The sequence below is a fragment of the Fulmarus glacialis genome, unplaced genomic scaffold, assembly GCF_000690835.1.
Source record: "Fulmarus glacialis isolate BGI_N327 unplaced genomic scaffold, ASM69083v1 scaffold6856, whole genome shotgun sequence".
Lineage (NCBI taxonomy): Eukaryota > Metazoa > Chordata > Aves > Procellariiformes > Procellariidae > Fulmarus > Fulmarus glacialis.
In genome coordinates, this window is record NW_009219946.1 from 936 (window position 1) to 21,621 (window position 20,686).

Below are 20,686 nucleotides of genomic sequence, written 5' to 3' on the forward strand. Positions count from 1 at the left end.
GTTTTCCACCACAAATCCAAAACACAGCCCAATATTAGCTACTCTGAAGAAAATTAACTCTATCCCAGCCAAAACCAGCACACCCCGCTTGCAAAATATTTGAAGTATTTCCCATGTTTCTCTCATGGAAACACTTCAGCCTGGGTGCCATGTCGCTGGAGTGCTGCTGAAGAGATGGCTGACTGCTACTGTCGCAGCATCTCACCTTGGGAGCTGAAGTATTTTACACAATTGGCTGAAGTACATTTGCAGAGGCAGTAGAGCAATATATAAGCATCATTACATTATACTTTAGGCCAGGATTGGTTATTCAATGAGAACAAGAAGTTTTAGACTTAAGAGTTCTCCAAAGGTATTGTAAAAATGTCTTTGAGGTAAACTTGTACAATTTGAGAGACTTAACATTTAATCTTGTGTACCCTTCTAGACTAGCAATTTCCAATTGTCAAACATTTTATAAGGCCCATTTACTATTAATACTCTATTATACACTAGTGCAAAGGATGGATTTGGAGCTTTATCTCTATTAGTTCAGAGCATTGCAAAGTAGAGTACATTACAAAGTGACTATAGCCCAGCGTGGTCCAGATCCTACTAAACCACGTACTGAACTTTAAACAGAACAAAACCCTTACCAATTCATGGCTTTCCTTGCCTGTGTAACTAACTCATTAGAACTGTCATTTGTGAAATAACCTTAGCACAAAATAGCCGCAAATGCCGCTGGCCTGTTTAGCTGTACTATGCCATCAGACGAGGTGGTGTTTTGCACAAAGCCAATATTATACGGTGTGTTTCTGAGTAAATTTAACACTGCTGGGTACCCAGGAACCACATGTCCCTTTTTCAACTGAATTTGGCAGGGACATTATTACTATTTCTGTGTTTTGGGTGCCTGAGGTAGCAGGTGCTATACAGCACCATTGGAAAAGCCAGTGATTCTGATTCCTGCAAAGGATGTAGCCGTGAAAGGTACATCGGCAGGGCCACTGTAACAAGTTGTAAAAATGAAAAACTAAAACCTTCACATCTTGAAAAACGAATCTCATGACAAGCCTGATTTTAGGTCATTGACCTTACTGGGCCTTATCCTTAGAGATGGCAAGCTCCTGTAACTCACATAAATACCCTTGACAACAACTACTCCTATCCACAAATCTACAGAATCCTAAATGCAAAAGTAATATAAATTTTTTACATTTAATAACTGCAAATTAGTCATAACTATTATGTTACTTGGAATCAACAGAAATCCAAAGCAATTATTTAAGGTTGAACATGTATTCCGGCAATTTAGGGCTGATATTTTAGTTAGATACCACGTTATTCATCATCTACAGAACCTGTGGGCTCTCAAAACCAGAGAACAGAATGCAGAATACACAATATATTAATATAATTATGCTGCTGGTGACTGTAGCCAGAGATTATACTTCTTACACATTTCTGAATCTTTTCAAGTTGCTACATATACTGTGCAATTATGATAGTTGAAGGGCACTGAGGAAGAAAGTTGTTACAATAATATATACTCCTTTAGGTCATTTTAATGAGTTTTTCTGCACTTGAACAGTCATCAGCATCCAAGAGCTGTCCTGCCTTGTACTTCTGCGTTATTAATACCAGCGCCATCCATGCAGCTACAGTTAAAGGTCTGTCATTATTTCGATTATAAACTGATATTTTCAAGGATTTATAACTCAAATGCAGAATAGCCCTTCAGTTCATTTTTGTTGAATTTAAAGGAACCACTTGGATCAGCAATCTACAAATTCAGCCGCTTTCTAATTACGTTTTGACACAATAGACGTTAACAGCTCCATAATGGCCATTATGGTCTATTGTGTATACAATCTCTAGTTACCAATACTGCCTACTGCATCATCTATCTCTAACTGCAATCAAGCTTCTACCCACTCCTCTAAAGGGTCTATTTCCTTCTAACAGATCAACAGACTGCATGAAAAATCTATCACGAAAAGAATAGAGGACCTTTTTTATTTTTTAAATCATAATTATATTTTGGGGGTAAATATACTCAATATGAATTACTGTTTGTTAGGAGTATTTTATAAGGAATATAAGGAATTTCATGTAGGCACATTCTCTTGTGCTAAAGTAATCTTACATAAAGAAACAAAATTCAGCCACAAAATTGCAGATAAATTGCTGATAAGAATCTACCAGTGCATGAAAGTGAATACATGGACAACTAAATCCTAAATCAGCAGAGTAAATTCTACCCTTGGCTGCACTAAGGAAACACAGCAAACTTTGTTCTGATCTGCGTTTGTCCTCTGAGTATAAACAGCACAGCTGACTTTTTTGATGAGTAAAATATTGGATTATCTGTTCAGATTGTCAGTCTTAAATCTGCATAATGTCTTTTATAATACTTAAGATGCTTAATGCTTGTTAGATGGAGCTGACTTTTTGAAAAGCATAAAGCATATTTGACCTTGAAGGTAGTTCAAAGTCTTCAGTTTCGTTCCCTTCCTGTGTTTTAGAAAAATCACTTTGGATGACTGCAGAGGCTGTATAACCAGCCTTTACTGTGTATGCTTTGCACCTCTATCTTCATATCATAGGTCCTAAACTACAATCCTCTGATACCAACAGAAGGATTGCCATTGATTTAAATGGGTTTGGAATTAGACCCAGAATAGATAACTATGTGAAGCAATAGTGGTGTGATTTATTTACACATTTTTGTTCTGTCCACAAAACTCAGAGTAAATCAGGACTGTTGCAGTACACTTAAAAGAAAAAAAAAAAGGAAAAAAAAGAAAAAAGAGAGAGACCAAAGCAAAAAGCCAAACAAATAAGCCCCAGTTTAACCTCCAGTGCTCATCATTGTTTCATTCATGTTATTCCATCTTGTAGTTGAAAACTCCATTCTTCTCCAGAACAAGACTCCTGTTAGTCTATGAGAAAACCCAGTCCTTGTTGTGACTTATTTTGACAGCTTTAATATAATTTTCCACCTGGCATCTGGAAAGTTTTCCATTTTCACTTTCCTCCAATGTCTCACTTTTGTTTCCAAGTGTATGTCGTATTCACACTGCACTTGTCATAGTGGTATCTATGTGCCTTAACACCAGTCTGAAAACATATACGTCTTTACTTTTGATCTTACACCAGGGACAATTGCTACCTTCATCACCTGTTTTGCAGTGAGATATTGCCCCTCTTAATAGTGACAGCAGTAGATAACCACCTTCACACCATCACCTGTTTCAGAGAAAGCGAGTATACTTTTATAATCTTCTAATTCACGTGGCTCCTTTAAATATTGTTCAGTTTATGAAGTTGTAGTCACTAAATGGTTGAAATCTTTTCTCTGTACTTCTTGGTGCTGTTGTCAACTTGTTCTTTTAGCGTCCCACTTTCACACAGATGAAGCACTTCTTCAGAGACCACCAAAAACCTTAATTAAAAAAAAATGAAAGCATGTCAGCTAATGAGTGAGATTTAAAAAAAAAAAAGGATTATATTCTTTTGGACGCCGTTCTAAGTAACTGAAAGTTGCCGATTCAGAATTAACGTAGTGCTTCAGTGCTGGCCTGGAAGATTCTCAGGAGAAATTAGACAGTCTGAATTTCAGAAAACATACTGATCACTTGGAAAGAACAGTATTATTAAAATATTTTAGCTTTTTTTTTTCTTTTTTGTTTTTCCCCCAGACATCTGGTTCTGAGATGGGAGTTGCTGTTTATTCTAGCAGACATCATTTAGGATTCAGATCTGACTTGGATTTCTTGTCTACCCGAAAGAACACAATTCTCTGGTCCCTGTCTCTATAGTCATATAAAAGCTAGTCACACCTCAGATCCAGGAACTTCAGAATATACAATCCTACTTGTTTCCTTACTTATTCCCCAAAGCAAAGGGAAGATGGGAGCATAGCAAAGCAAAGACAGATGGAAGTCATCCTGGAGGGTATTGATTGACTAGTGTCTAGCCTGGCTATAAATTACCACTTCTCTTTCTCAGTGCAAAGAGGAGGGTGAAGAGAGCTGCAGAGCTCTCTTGGAGGCACAGTGCTTGCTTGGACTGTGCCGTTCATGCACAATCAGCTAGACCTGGGCTGTACCTAAGGCACAGGGAAAGCCTTGCTTTGCTCTCTCTCCAGTGCTAATCTCGACTTTGAGAAGACAAATCGTCTCTTTAAATATGAGTGGTTCTTGTAGAAGAACCAAAGCAACTTCTATTAAGTTAAAGGACTTAATGCTTTTAAGTATTGCCTATGCTTTTAAAATCCTGCTCCATACTGTTAATGATTATAATTATATAGCATGACAAAAAAAAACAGGGCATAATAGTGTACAGATGTGGAATATATAAAAGGGGAAGTGTTTAACATAAGCTTGGAGCTGAAAGTACCAGGGATGATTGATTGCTCAGACACAAGTCAGGGAAGTGGTCTAAAAAATATTAACCATAATTGCAATTTATCTATTAACCATTTCATCTAACATCATGATATATTTAGAAACAATTCTGCCATCCAGTAATGCTCCATTTGCTGCTTGTGGCAAACAGCAGATCTGCGTGCCTGGGTCTGTTTGGAAGAAGGATGTTTACTCAAGAAGCATATTACTTCTTCCATTTCAAAAGACATTAGCATGGTTATACAGTTAACTACACCTCAGTGACTTCCACTGTTTTTACAGAATACTCTTTAATCCGAGAGATAGCAAAGAAAGTTTTAAAGACAACTCCTCTTAGTTAGTTAGTAAAGGTTTCTGCTGCTGTTTGTGCAAGGGTCAAAGAGTTAAAAGTTTAAAAGGCAGAAAGTTTTCCTCTTGTTTTGACTAAACTGGAGGAAACATGCTAGAGCTGTGCAGAATTTGATTGCCAAACACAAAGTGAAGATACACAGTGAGAAAAGATAGCAAAGGTTTAACCCAACTGATGTAAGAAACAAACTCCAAGGATGCCCATGTTTCCTTGCTTTTATCACATTGTTAATCTTTAATCAGGAAAACAGTTCTGAGAACAGCTCTTTGTGCACAGCTAAACAGGCACCATTGCTTGGAAGTTAATAGGATCACCAGAGAACGGGACTATTAAATCATTGTCCTAATAAATCAATGAGTGAGATGTACAACCCAAAGGAGTTCAAATTCTGCTTCCACGTGGATATGCAGCAAGTGCACATTAAACCTTGCAAAATCAGCAGTAAGGAGCTGGTTGGTGGGTTCAGAAGAGCAATGGCTTCCCGTGTGATTTTTTCTAGCTCAGATCACAAATCAGCATGGGCACTAAAGTTTTTGAGGAGCCTGAATCAAGCTTCTTGATTCAAAAATCCAAGGAAATCTGGAATAAGCTACAACATTTAAGGGCATATTTAAAGACACATATATTAGTGTGACTTCACTGACAGTAGGTGATTTACTCCTTGATATTTATCAGCAGAGATACCTTAAATCTTAGAGTCTCCCTCCCTGCTATAGTGACAAATCATCACCTAAAGACCAAAACTAGATAGCCCTGTGCCTCTCCAGCAGGAACAGGTAACAGAAATATGCAGGCATAATTGTACATCTTTCATGCTCCTATAAGAATAAACAAAGTCAGCCTTATAGTCCTCCTCTTCATAATCTTTTTAAACAGCAAGATGAAGAGGTGCCTAGAAAGCAAATGAGAATAGCTAAGTGACTTGTGTTTTGTGAATAATGGTTATTACTCTGTTCAGAGCTGCCTCTACAAACTTACAGTCTCTTGATCTGTCATTCATACCTTTCTTTTGTTCTGTCTTAAACAAAAAGATCTCCTGGGCAGAGCGCATTTCTGCTTTCACCCAAAATAACAAGGTACTGCCTTAGTGCTATTGCAACACAAATACCTGAACTATGCAAGGTTAACAAGTGGGTTACTTGTTTTATTTTATTTGCAGAATGCGAGTTGGTTGCTACTCATTTGTACATATTAGTTTAAGCTCGTGTATAAGAGGTTTCTCTTTAAGTAAACAGTATTCATATGCATATGAATCATCCTGAATCAGTTAATTCAGAGACAGGTAAGGATGGTCAGTCAACAGAAGCATGTACAGCAGAGTCAGAATTCTGTCTTCCTAAAGTACGATCTCCAGGGTCCAGTTGAACCCTTGACTTCTTTACCAACTGTTTTTTGTAGCAATAATCATACTCGGTACTTGTCTAGTAGGAACCACTTACTTTGACAAAACAAAAATGCTTTTACATTGAAAAAAAATCTCATTGTGGTCCACCCATGTTGCCTTCTTCCTATTAGAAATGTGCTAAGCATAAGTGTACAGGATGTAGGATTTCACCTAGCCTGTTAACACTTACATCAGGGTTTTCCAGTAAACACAGGATCTATTACAAAGGTAATTGGCTTTTTGTAATGTTGATTTTCCTACAGCAGTTAGGTTCAAGAACCAGAAGGTATGTAGTGCTTGACATAGGCACATTTGCCTTCTCACCTTTAGATGTAGCCTGGCTTTTGTTTCTGCACAATCAGCTTCTCTATCCTGTTGTTGTTGCTTCCAGTGTTACAAAATGCTTGAAATATTCATCAAAGCTATTTTCCTGGGAAAAATATAGAACAAATCTCACTTGAAGCAGAAAACACAGTTCAGCCCAAGTTGGTGCTTTTGTGTTCAAAGGAGAAAACAGGTTATAGTAAATGTTTTTCATTTCAAATAAGAACATACTATTTGCATTACAATAATCTGGAGAGGACCCAGCAGGGACTGTCCCTGGCACATATAAAGATGAGAAGAGATAATGATCTTGTCTAATTAGTTTTTAAACTCCTCTGGCCAGGAACTATCTACCAAACTAGAAAGAATGCACAAGAACAGAGAGAAATTGGCATTAGCACCTCCCAACCCCCTTTGCATGGAGAGGATAAAGGCTTGGGGATGTAAAGTTACATGTCCGAAGTCAAATGGGAAATCCATAGCAGAGGAAGAGACAGAACCTAAACCTTCTGAATCTGCACCCATGCTTACTGGTTAGAGCCATCCTTCTTTAAAGAAGTCAGCTCATGAAGGATATATAGAACTGTGTCCAGTGGGTCAGACTGCATGTAATGAGGGATAAAAGTGACAAGAGAGACAAAAGGTAAATGGAAGTATTTAAATAAATACACAAAGAAAAAACACATTGCCAGTCAGGTAGACAGAGCTGTGTAACCCTGAAATGACAACTGACAACAGAGTGCTGTTAGCAAGTGAAGGATCGCAGAGAAATAACCAACAGCATGCAAGAGGAAGGAGCAAGAGGAGACAGGGTTGTCTCATCCTAGAAAATATTTCTGTTTGAATTTTAACAGGTGCTGCCATGCATTACTTAAGGCCTGAGGAGGTGAAGTCTCTGTAAAAGGGCACAGTTAGCAGGACCCTAGTTATCAGCAGGGAAGCCAGAAGACCGCTCTTTAACAAGAAGTTGAAACATCTCCTGCTGTTTGAACCTGTGTGCAAGGATTTGTCATTTACCCCCTCCACAGGTAGGAAGCAGGGAGCCCTCGACAGCTGCAAACACACATCTCTCCGGTAAACAGATTTCGCTCCAGCAAGGGTTACCATTTTTATTTGCAAAGCTGAATCTCAGTGCCATCTGGGCTTTGTATGACTGAGCAGAGCAGATGCTACATAGGTGAAGGGAAACACACAACCTTATGCTGACTGTTTTCCACTCTGTTTAGTACAGTTTGTCCCCTTCTCTCCTGGCTGTGTTTCTGCTGTGCATCCAGCCAAAAAAATGCAGTAACCATGCAAAAATCATAGTCATGTTCTTAGCAACCTTGTGCTGGCTAAGATAAAGTCAGTTGAAGTCTTGGTGGGCCCAAACTCTCCATGTGCCTATTAGACCTTCTACAATAGAAGAGAAGAGCTCCTGAGCTCACACTTGACAGGGTTACACATACCCGGCCACTGGTCAGTGTGCCTATTAGACCTTCTACAATAGATGAGAAGAGCTCCTGAGCTCACACTTTACAGGGTTACACATACCCGGCCACTGGTCATATACCAGTGGCTACAGAGCCCATTACTTACATTCACTGATCCATGATACGGGTTTTACGAAAGAGAGGACAGTGTTCCTACGGAAAGAGTCCCCAGATTAGAGTCATGGCTCGAGAAATCACTCCAAAAGGGCAACTACTTATCAAGGTTACGACTACATGAATCAATCCTGTCTCCAGAGCTAACGAGCTGGTGAGAGAGAATGATGAACAGTGAATAACATGCTGCGCAGAGCCACTAACTGAGCAAACACCATTAATGGGGAGCCGCTTGCTGCTCTGCATGTGGGGTGCTGTCTCCCACCTGAGATTCAGGTGCAAAATCAGAATCCAAGCTAAGTGTCTTGTGTTGCTGAGAAGAGTCACCAGTGTGACAGGAGGGAAATAAACCTCCAGTATCCTTCACAGGCAATGTGTGGATGTGCCACAGTACCATCCTAGCCAAGACTCCAGTTTTTATTCCGTACAAGAGAAAATGGAAAAGAGAACCAAAAAGAATAAATAGTTTCTCTGCCAAAGCAGAACAATAACAAGCAAGAAACCAGTCTGCTTGTGGTATAATGTCAGCCTTGGCATGGACTGTGGCACAGCCAGGACTTTCCCTAAAATACGGCCCAGAATTGATCACTCAAGCCGATACTAAACTAAGCATCAAAGGTTGGTGACCTTCATCAGAGCCCATAAACACACACTAATGCAGAAACACGCACCTCTGCTGAGATTTACTTCCATTTGTTTTGAGGAGTTTTAGCATGTCAGTTGTCAAGATGAAAATGCTGGACAGACTAATGAAAGTGCAGGCTAATCATGATAAATCTGTGTATTTTGTCCCCCTTTCTCATTCCTCTGCCATCAGAACAAGCCACTTGAAGACAGGTAAAAAAGTTACATCACCTTAGTGATCCACAAATGTTGTATCTTACAATCTGACCAAGACAAATACTGTATCATTTAGGGTTGGAGAGAGGGAGGTCAGAAGGGAAGCACTGGGAAGCTCCCAGTTTGCTGCTACCTGTTCTGCCTGATCCCAGAGGCTCAGTCTCACGGTTCACGCGGCGCACGAGGAGAGGAGTGTGCAGCACGTGTGGCCAGAGCCCCCAGACCTCCTGCAGCTGGGTCAGTGCCGAAGAACTGCCTGCAAGAAAAGGGGCTGTGAGGTGGAAATATCAGAGAGGGCTGTGCAGGGTCCAGAATAAACACTTGGCTCAGTCACAGGCTCTTTTGCAACCGCAGGCAATTTGCACAGTTCACGTTTTCTTCTGGAAATTGAGGGAGCAGTCCCTGCCCTGGTCTCTGTGATCTGTACCGTTGCAAGGGCTGCCCTTGGATCTGGGCTCATGCAGCATCCAGTCCAGCAGCACAGTATGCTCAGTATCAGCTAAGCACAACTTCACAGCAAAAATAACAATCAAGAAGCAATGTTCTTCCATTAGTAGAATAGCTCAGAGAATCTTTTAAAAAAGCTACAATTTTATAACAAAAAACCCAAATGACAAACTCTTTGGAGGTGACAATATGTAGGAGAATTAGCAATGGGAGGGGAGTAGAATTTCTGAGTATTATTATATGTCATTAACAACTTTCAGATCTCATTGAGAGTGCTTTGTTGCACCTCAGTTTGTAGTGATGAGTTAAGCTTTCTTATGACACTTTTTCTGAGCATCTGAGAACCTTTACATTTATTGCATTGAGTTCCAGTAAGTCAGTAAAAGTTGAAGTGCTCAAAACCTCTATTTTGAGCAGCCTGAATAGTGTCCATCAAAGCAAACATCCTGAAAACACTCCTTTTGAGGCACTTGTTGAACACTATCATCTCAAAATGTCAGATTTACACTCATTTAAATAATTTGACAGCTTCCAAGAAGACACCTGATGAGCATCACATTCAAGTGTCAAGAAGCACAGAGAAAAAGTGCCAAGAAAAGTTCAATCCGAAGAAATTCTATCAGCTATTAGATGACTGTTACAATACAGTTACTACTAAAAAAGTTCTCATTTAAATGGAAAATACAATCAAGACAATTTTTTTTTTTAAAAAGACCTTACATTGTCCCCATACCACCTCCCGTGTTTCTTACTAGTGAGATCTCCCAGCCCACTGAATCCAGAAGGCAGACACATACAAACAGCAGTACACACTGGTGTTGGGTGAACACCCCAAGACCACTGTAACTGAGCCATCGGACATGCTACTTCTAGGGTTTTTTTGTGGGAGCCACTGGGAATTATGAGAATTCAGTATCTTCAGATTAAACCTTTAATGCCTTCTGTTGGGTATCTAAAAGCTGAATCTCTAAATGAGAAGATCCTTGGAAAAAGATCTTGGCCCTGATTTGCATATGCTCCAGTTATTTCATTGCACCAAATACTATGCAAGTTTTATATATGGGCTTGAGGCTTACTGTGTGTTTGATATGCTTTGAGATCCTCTGATGGGAGGTGTTACTTAAATACAAGTAATTTGATGCTTAAGTGTCTAGAATTCCCAGTGGACATCTGCACTCAAGCCCTGGTGCCATCACAAATGAAAAACATTTGGAATCCTTAATGTGATTTTTAATGGACATATGTTCATAACACAGTGCCACCAATTTGGCATATTTAGTGTCTTCTCAAGAGAAGCCCACAGTTTGTATAGCAAGATTGTGGGAGGTTAGGATTGCAGTGTGAGAAAATTTGCACAACACCTGCCTGACTATAATTTAATTGGCAGAAACTAATGCTCTGGGTTTGGGGATTTTTTCCTCCGCTCAAAACTGAAGAGATACTAGGACTAATCCTGCTGTCTTACACTGTCAATTTTAAGCTTTTATTCTGACTTTACTTGTGCTGCAATATGATCATTTTCTGGTCCGCTCTTCTGACAACTGAAGCATTGCTGTTTTACTCTCAGTTGTTATTTCTATGTATAATGACTTATCTGGCCAGCAGGAAGGACTCAGAATTTGTGTACTTCACTGAAAAAGGGGTCTGCTTAGTATTATTGAAGATTATGCCCCATTTTATTTTTAATGAAGTACTTAATGATATGTTTTAAGAGGAAAACAGTTGGCCAAAGTATTTCTGATCAGCTCCACCAGCAACACAATATGTGGACTCCAAAGACAAACACCACTGCTGTCATTATTAAATTGTCTTTGATTTACCTTTACTTATGGCAGAGCCCCATCTGGAGCAGTCTTTAGCACCTCTTATCCTACCAGATTTTTGTTTTCCTTTTCAGGAATGTTTGGCCTTGCAGTGCATCAAGGACAGCCCCTCTTACTTCACTATTTTCTTCCCTTCACGTTTACAAAACATAATAAAAAGCTTTGCAGGAGAGATAGAGGATACAGTCCCAGGGGAAGCGTTCCTGCAGTGTGAGATTCAGCTCCGTGGTATTTTAGACTTGCAGGGCAGGAAGGCGAGCTGCAATCCTGATCCGTGCTGCTCTGCCAGACCTGGCTGTTCAGGGCTTGCAAATCACTGCTGGCTGCCTCGGCAAAGGCCTTGCTGGAAACATCTCACTGACTGCACGAAGCTGAGCGGGTGGCGGGTTATGAACATCCTTTATATAGGATACTTACATCAATTTTGTTGCTTTAAAGAACTCCCTGAAACTTAGCTGGGATTCCTAGATTTCCTGTTCTGCAAACTTACCGTTGGCAATATTTTACATGCATGGTAGAAGCCCCATCAGTATAAAAAGTGACAGGTTGACATGAAAGCATCGCCTCATCCAGGCCCCAGATGCTTTGCTGGGACTGGGTGTGATCAGAGTGAGATGAAATGGCAGCAGGGTTATTCCTACAGTTTTGTTTGTCTGAAATACTTCAGTCTTCACACACCCAGACTGCATGGACAAATGGACATGGAGATCAGCCTTTCTTTGTGGGCGAGATGGTCTAAAATGGAGTAGGGGAAGGTAAAGAGCTGAAAGACAGACAGGCAGGAACAGTTAGAGGCAAGACCTCAAAATCTCTGAGGTCACACTCTCACCCTCAGAATTATAAGAGTAGTAGTGGCTTTTGGTATCATATACTGCCACAACAGATACAGATATGTACACGTCTGTATATGTACATATGCACACAGTGCACTTCACACATATAAAAAGCGCACAGCCACATTCCTGAGCAGTTTTGTGCCTTTTCTTTGAGTACTAATTTAAAGATGGGTTAATATTTTATGACCCCCATAGGACTCCAGTAAAATAAAACATCACATTTGAAGGAGGGGTTTGATTACTGAGGCAGTTGCTGATCTGTCTCTTCTGAGCTTGTAGCAATAGAAAATAATTGTTCAGTTTGCAAGAGCCTAAAGCAAGCCATAAGCAAAAACTTTTTATCCTGCACTGAAGGAAACCCAACATTTAGATTTACATTGACATTGCTTGTTTTTTTCAGAATTGCATGGACAAAAATAAGGCCTCCAGGCAGGCGTCTGTAGTGGTTATTCAGGCCTGTCAGTGCTCACTGTTGAGCTTTATCCCCGGATCAGGCAATGATGTTCCCAAGGTGAGTAAGCACACCTTGGACGAGCCTCCACTTCACAGCCAACTAGCGAGCATCTACCTACCAAATGTGCCAACTGCACTTTGCCTGGACAACCCCTGTGTTCCCGGTTCCAGATACTCTCTGTACTCAACCCTTCCCACACACCAAGAAGTTATGACGCTTTTGGTTTCAAAGCCAAATTGGATCAAAGTTTGGTTAAACTGCTAAATTTTGTAACTGCTTCAAAACAGCAAACCCAGGGGCTAAGAATCACTGCTTTCAGCATTCATTAATCAAACCTGTTAAATGATTACCTCGTCAGGACTGCTTTGTTGACAACTCTGCATGATGACAATGTCAGTGGCACTGTCCCAAGACACATCCAGTGGTGACATAAAGGACAAGCCTCCCTCACCTCACCTAGTGGGATGGACACCACCACGAAGAATATTTAAGGAAGGAGGATGCTTCCTTGGAAAGCAGTGATCGCAAGAGTACACCAACGCAAGTGAAACGGGATCAACTGAAAGGGACAGCAGAATCCTCTCTGACATCCAACTCAATCTTATAAAGACAGTAAGTAGAATAGCCTCTATTTTTTCCAGCTTGAAATTACCAGTGATCCAAGTTCTCTGTATTGATTTTAAAGCAGAAGTACATGATCAAGTCTACTACAAATTCTACCTTTGCGTTATACGTTATTAGGAAAGCTTATTGACTCTGGTTAGAATGTTATAGTATGCTAACACAGCCAATATATTTGATTTTAGATTGTGATCAGTATTTCAAAGCCATCAACAAGATCCACCACAGGTTCAATAATGCCCCCACAGTTGAAAGCAGAGGTAAACGTCATGCCCAAGGTTGTCCAGGGGGATTTGCAGAGCCTGCCTCCAGAAGCAAGAGATTTCATTGAAAGTAATGCCAAGCTGTGCCAACCTGAGAGCATTCATATCTGCGATGGCTCGGAAGAAGAAAACAAAAAAATTCTGGACATCATGGTAGAACAAGGCATGATCAAGAAGCTGAGCAAGTATGAGAACTGGTAAGTAGCCTGAAGGAGGTATCAACTCAGAATTGCAATATGCATTTTCTATCCTGTTTACTTTTAAAACTGCTTATAACCCTTCAATATTTGCTTTCCATGAACATTTTGGCACTGTAGCTTACATAGGTGAAATACTCAGGAAAAGCAAACTTTTTCCTCTAAAAATTAACATAAAGCATATTATTCAATTGGACTATCAACTGTACATTGTCTCTATTGATTAGTTATATCAGGGAACTGAAATAATGTAATGAGACTTACGTAACTAATCATTAGCAATGGCTAAATATTATTTAGCAAATACATCTTTTGAAGAATTCTGCTATTTTAGTCAATTAGTTTATTCATCAAATACTTTTTTGTGGCATTCAAATAACTCTGTGGGTGTTCAAATATTATTCAGTACAGGCATTATTCATATCATGCCGATGAGCTTTGACTGTAATGTATTCAGCAAGTACTTTTTTCAAATATTTCATCATCTCTCCCAACTAACCCAACATGAAAGGAGAATATTAACAACAAGTACATACTCAGAAATTACGTGCCGACCAAGAGATCTTCATGGAAGAAATCTGCAAAGACTTTTGAATAACTAAGTGCAGGAATTTGGCAATCTGTTTGCAGACTATTTGGGAGAGAAAAGGGCAAGATTCACCAGATAAATTATTCATTGTTAATTATATGCTTAGCTGTAGTGATGATGGTTATGACAGCCCAACTAGAACATTTTTATACTCGTGGAAAATTTCTATGCACAGAGGTGAAAATGTAAAACAATCCTCTCTATTGTAAATAGATGGCAAAAATTCTTTAGAGGGGAAAAAGAATCCCCTTTAATAAACTCCTTCACTTTTTATAATCATGCTTATACTCAGTATTTCTTTTGTGATGCCTCTAACTTAAAGGACTATGTCAATCCACTAAGCTGGATTCTGATCCCACGGGCACTTATACCAACACTTAAAGTACTTACTTGGTATCCACTTTGCTTGAGGCATCACTTTGTGGTCCCCATGCAAAACAACTTCACACAGATGAGAATGAGAATTAAACGAGATTAATTTTTCCCTGGAAGTTAGCAACAGAGAATAAGACTGAGATACAAGGCAAGGGAGTATTAACGTGTAACCAGAATTTCCTAGGCCATATAATTTGTTATTCGCACTGGAAAGTCTTGAAACAATTTGTATGAGAGAATGTATCTGACTGATTTTTGAGATTATCTGTTATGCTGGCTCTGTCACTGTAGTTTTCGCCTTTTTGTGCTAAACCAGTCCCACATAAGTGTAAAAAGTGCTATATTGATAATTACAGTCTAATTTCATGATTTTTGGTGAAATGCAGCTGGTTGGCTCTCACTGATCCCAGAGATGTCGCAAGAATTGAGAGCAAAACTGTCATCATCACTCAAGAACAGAGAGATACCACTCCGATCCCAAGAACTGGAACTAGCCAGCTGGGTCGCTGGATGTCTGAAGAAGATTTTGAGAAAGCCTTCAATACCAGGTTCCCAGGCTGCATGCAAGGTAGGCAAGAAAAGGACGGTTGACATTGAACTTCTAGGATTACAGAGACACTACTACTACTGGTTACTGTAATTTTTAATGAAAGATTTTAGCTGAAGGTTTAGGTTTATACCTAATATTAGTCCCTGTTGGTTTCATCCGGATCTTTGTACCACAGATCCAAATGCTTGTGCATGGACAGTCCTCAGTCTCTTTCCAGCATTCTTCTCTTCATAAAGAGGGGCAAACTAAGGTAGGAAAATTTGGGTGATTTTTTTCAGGAAGTCGCAAGCAACTAAGCAGCAGATAGGAAGTGAGAATGGAGGACCCCCATCCCCAGCAATAATTTCAGGTTCAGTGATTTACACCAACAGAGAACTTGGCCTCTGCCCACCTTTACTACTGGCTAGACAATTTGTCTGAACAGCTGCTTTCAGCATTTAAGATAAAATTTCTTGCCACACAATTAGACAAACAAAGCTACAGCTCTTTAAACATCATCAGAAACACCCACAAGACAAACAGCTTTTAAAGGAGTGAGAAACAACCTCCATGTTAGGAAAGATTATTTCAAAAGTTCCTTGTTTTGCTCTTTGCCACATCCTGCTACTCCCTGTTTTCCAGGACGTACAATGTATGTCATCCCCTTCAGCATGGGGCCTATTGGGTCTCCTTTGTCCAAGATTGGGATTGAGCTGACAGATTCACCGTATGTAGTGGCCAGCATGAGGATCATGACACGGATGGGAACAGCTGCTTTGAAAGCCCTGAGTAATGGGGAGTTTGTAAAATGCCTTCACTCGATTGGATGTCCTCTACCGCTAAAAGGTAAGAGACATTAAAAACTGTCACCCCTGGAAATTCCCAGGGGCCTGTTTTAGAGCTGACTGTGTGTTCTCAGCACATGGGAGACACTTACCATAGAAGATCAGGGTGGTTTGTGCAACAGCACTAGGTTCCGAACTCAATTAAAGGAATTAAAGCTCAATGAGAGTTTCATGGAAAGGAGGTTATTATCCCTAGTACTTACCAGGGGGTTTCCTTTAAAGCATCTGGTATGGGTTGCTGTCAGAGGCTTGAATCTGATGAAACAACAATGTGATCCAGCATGGAAGTTGCTGCATTCATGAGTACAACATTCTGTTCTGCAGAACCATTAATCAACAACTGGCCGTGCAACCCGGAGTTAACGCTGATTGCCCATCTCCCGGATCGCAGAGAAATCATTTCATTTGGCAGTGGTTATGGAGGAAACTCCTTACTGGGGAAAAAATGCTTTGCTCTCAGAATTGCCAGCAGAATCGCCAAAGAGGAGGGCTGGCTAGCTGAACACATGCTGGTAAGAGCTATTAAATCATGTGTATTTGAACAGCCATTAAACCCTAAATTAGCTCAACATAAATACATCACATCTTGCTATCAATGAAATTAGTCTCATATGGATAGTCCTGTACATTAGATATGAATTTATCGCATGGCAGGCTTATGAGAAATAGGAAACTGCTTGCAAGGTTAAGTACCAAACATTTTAAAATAGTACCTGTAAAATCAGAAACCAAGAAAGATTTGGAACTTCTGACAGTGGCTACTTGTAGGCAGACCCCTGTACTTGAGCAGAGCCTAAACATCATCACTGTGCATCCACGTTGCCCCTACAAGTCTAATAGCAAAAGATTAATGCAAGTTTTGAAAATTGTCTTTCATATTATAAAGAGGTCTAGAACTCAAAAATGTGCAAATACTAGATTTTCTAAATCAGTTCTGCTTTGTACTTTCTTTTACTTTCTGCTGTCATTTAAACATTCTACTACCATAAAATACCACTGAAAAAGAGTTTCAAAGTGCATAAGAGAACAGTCTCAGAAAAAATATCTGTGGACTCTGAGAAGTGCAGAAGTATCCATATAGAAGTGCTTTCACTTCACTCCAGTCGTGCAGCCAAAAGAATATTGCCTGGTTTTCTTCTGTCTCAGCTGAGAAACACAGCTGTATACAGTCTGTGTATCTTTAATCAGCAAAATAAAAATAAATGTTTGAATTATATACATACCTGACATTTTCTAAAAATATAAGAACTCCTTGCAGATATTCTAAGGGCAGGAAGAGTAGACTTTTTGATTATAAAGTACAGTTTGAGTTATTTGTCAACTATATTATATGGTGCTTCTTCTGTAGGAATAAATTTGCATAATTAAATATTTTATCATTACCACTTGCTGGGAGACAATCTTCAAAATTAAAAGTGCAAGAAAAAAGACCGAGTTTAACAGTTGCATTAATTTTTCAATAGATCCTGGGCATTACCAATCCAGAAGGTGAAAAGAAGTATTTTGCTGCAGCATTCCCTAGTGCATGTGGAAAAACTAACCTGGCCATGATGAACCCAAGCCTGCCAGGATGGAAAATTGAATGTGTGGGTGATGATATTGCCTGGATGAAATTTGATGAACAAGGTATGGAACTGAAATTGGATTGGTTTACAGTCCAGTCCAGGTTGCTTTTAGGTGCAGCAAGACATGCTACAAAATTCTGGATAGAATTGAAACAGTTTTATTTACTTACATTTTGTCATTTAATTTCCAGGCAACTTAAGGGCAATCAATCCAGAAAATGGTTTTTTTGGTGTCGCCCCTGGAACCTCAGTCAAAACAAACCCCAATGCTATTAAAACCATATTCAAGAACACCATCTTTACCAATGTAGCAGAAACCAGTGATGGAGGTGTCTATTGGGAAGGCATTGATGAGCCATTACCACCAGGAGTAACACTGACTTCATGGAAGAACAAGGATTGGACCCCAGATAATGGTAACCTGGCCCACTCCACAGTCTCTCTTTGCTTTCTCTGCTGAATTCAGGTTAATTCTGCCATTATGACCTTTTCATTGTATTCTGTACAGGGGAACCTTGTGCTCATCCCAATTCACGATTCTGCACTCCAGCCAGCCAGTGCCCCATCATGGACCCTGCATGGGAATCACCCGAAGGCGTGCCCATTGAAGGGATAATATTTGGAGGCCGCAGACCTGCTGGTAAGAGATGCAGCAGCCACGTATCAAGGCTGAAGTGCTGACCACAGAAGGGTTGAAACACAGCTGGGCATAAACACAGGTTTTGCTTTCACAGCTGCAAAAACAAGGGAATAACCATGTTAGTCTAACTTCTCCACGTTAGCCTTTGACACACACACTTACAGCCACTGATATTTCAATGTCTGAATTGTTAGATGTTAACACAAAATGGGTAATAATAATAAAGGGCTGGAGAGAGATCAGGACGCACTAACCTGGGTAATACATAGACACATAGCAAATTGCTATAGTTGTCTCAGTTTGCTTGCAGTTTAACTAGTTCAGATAGGAAATGGTTAGAGAAATGAACCAGTTGTAGACAGTTTACAGAAAAGGAAGTAAAATAAATTGATCTGTTAAAGGTCACCTAAAGTTGGAAAAGAAATAGAAGTAATGCTAGGTCTGAGTCTAACATCATGACCACAGGACAAGATTCTATTTCCAGGAAAATCTGCTGGGGATTCTGAGGTCCCAGATATCTCCCACTGAGCAACTAAACATGGATGTGTTCAGTAATCAGTAGCCAGTTTTGAAAACATTCATTTAAACTTCTTTGCTATAAGAGGGCAGGAAATGAACTGATTAAAAAAACAGGGAAAATTAGAATACGTTATACAGGAACATGCATTCGGCAGTATCTCAGGTAGCAAAGCCTGTTACAAAAACATTTCTGGACCTCTAATTACTGAAGTGATTTTGTTCTTTACAGGTGTGCCTCTTGTATATGAGGCCTTTAACTGGCAGCATGGAGTATTTATAGGAGCAGCTATGAGATCTGAAGCAACAGCAGCTGCTGAGCACAAAGGTAAATCAAAATTTAATCTGCCTACCTGTATTAAAAACAATCCTCTCTGGACTGCCTGCTCTGTCCTCCTCCCCTGCTCTTTTGCATTTCAGTCTTGGCAGCTAATTTTGCAACCTGTGCATTTTCACAATAGAAAATATTTGTACTGGAATTAAAAGCCAAATTCTCTGTAAAAGTCAAATTAAGCAAAATAATCCCCTAGGTGGCAAGCATACAGAACAGGGTGCAGGCATGGGGTTGCCAGGAGCCTTGATATGGAGTTCTTGTTACAGTCTGGGATAAACAAACTTAAACTTTCTTTTCTGCTAGAGCTTAACATAAATACATGAACAATGAAAGCCAACTCTTGAGGATCTTCCTTTCGGCTGCTTGACGTGAGATTTAAGAAATTAATTTCCACTGATTACAAAAATTAATCTAATTTGTACTTTTTTTTTGTATATTAAGGATAATGCTTGCATTGTTTCTTAAAGCTCTTTGGTTCAGATGCAGAAGGGTGGTTAAGGGACAATGGGTACTAAAGGATCTGAATCTTTGTGTTTTAGAATAAATGTGCTATTACCTTACATTCTCCATTTGTGTTTTGGACAGGCAAAATCATTATGCACGATCCGTTTGCCATGAGACCTTTCTTTGGCTACAACTTTGGCAAATACTTGGCCCACTGGCTCAGCATGGCACATCGTCCAGCTGCAAAACTACCAAGGATCTTTCACGTTAACTGGTTCCGGAAGGACAGCCAAGGGAAATTCCTGTGGCCTGGCTATGGAGAGAATTCCCGTGTGCTGGAGTGGATGTTCAACAGAATTGAAGGGAAAGCCTCTGCCAAGCCAACTGCCATAGGTTACATCCCTGCTGACACTGCTTTGAACCTGAAGGGTTTAGAAGATGTCAACTTGACCGAACTGTTTGATATCTCCAAAGAGTTCTGGGAAAAGGAGGTAGAAGAAATTAAACAATACTTTGAAGTGCAAGTTAATGCTGACCTTCCCTATGAAATAGAAAGGGAAATGCTTGCCTTAGGGATGAGAATAAAACAGTTGTAGCTGATCAAAACCACAATTATTTATCAACCTACACAGGACAAACACATCTGACCAAATCACCACTGGAAGCATAACAGCACACTGATGGGCAGGGAGTTATAATGAAAAGTAGGTCTTAGTTTAGTTAGAATATAAGTAGGGGCATTCTAGAAGTAAATCCAGACCTAATGATTTATAACTACGTCAGTTGTTGTGAATAGGAGAGCAGCTGTGGGAATGTATGTGCACATGGTCTCCAAAACCCTGATCTGTCACTTACACGCACATATAGCCATGACATGTGTAAATTACTTGCCTAGTTCTGCATATACAATCCAAACCAATCCAGCCTTCAAGGTGCAGCACATTGTTTCTATCACACAGACCACTAGTGTCTCAGACTCTACAGGAAGCAAGGAACTTAGATGCTGTATATACATTACCTAAACATATTTCATGGCTTAAATATTTTTTAGAAAAATGAAGTTGTAACTTTTATCATAGTGAAATATGACTTTGTATTACTAACGCGTATTTAAGATATTGCTATTATATATGCCTCATGTTCCTGTGATTCCCAGATGTTTTGAATGGCTTGTTCTTTAAACTGTTGAAATAAATGTTTATACATTTATATATGACCTCATTTCCAGTATTCTCACTGTTTATAAACTACATGCATATAAATTGGGCCTCCTGTCAATACCACAGCACAGAGAGAAATTCACATGTGGAAGTTAGATGTTGACTAGCATTGAT

The 20,686-nt window shown here is 39.7% G+C and overlaps 1 protein-coding gene across 1 annotated transcript; it reads left to right on the forward strand.

Moving 5' to 3' along the window:
* Positions 1-12,949: 12,949 nt before the first annotated feature.
* PCK1 (phosphoenolpyruvate carboxykinase 1 (soluble)) lies at positions 12,950-20,214 on the forward strand. Its single transcript, XM_009580563.1, has 10 exons — positions 12,950-13,046; positions 13,252-13,515; positions 14,866-15,047; positions 15,651-15,854; positions 16,178-16,365; positions 17,317-17,479; positions 17,610-17,834; positions 17,927-18,058; positions 18,807-18,902; positions 19,494-20,214. The coding sequence occupies exons 2-10, from the start codon at positions 13,292-13,294 to the stop codon at positions 19,946-19,948; spliced, it is 1,869 nt and encodes a 622-aa protein (XP_009578858.1). The 5' UTR covers positions 12,950-13,046; positions 13,252-13,291; the 3' UTR covers positions 19,949-20,214.
* The last annotated feature ends 472 nt before the right edge of the window (positions 20,215-20,686 follow it).

Excerpts from the sequence above, each read along its gene's own strand:
- PCK1 (XM_009580563.1), top strand. The coding sequence starts at position 13,292 with ATGCCCCCACAGTTGAAAGCAGAGGTAAACGTCATGCCCAAGGTTGTC. Across the intron at positions 17,480-17,609 it reads GATGAAATTTGATGAACAAG|GCAACTTAAGGGCAATCAAT; the intron begins GTATGGAACTGA and ends TTTAATTTCCAG. Across the intron at positions 18,059-18,806 it reads TGGAGGCCGCAGACCTGCTG|GTGTGCCTCTTGTATATGAG; the intron begins GTAAGAGATGCA and ends TGTTCTTTACAG.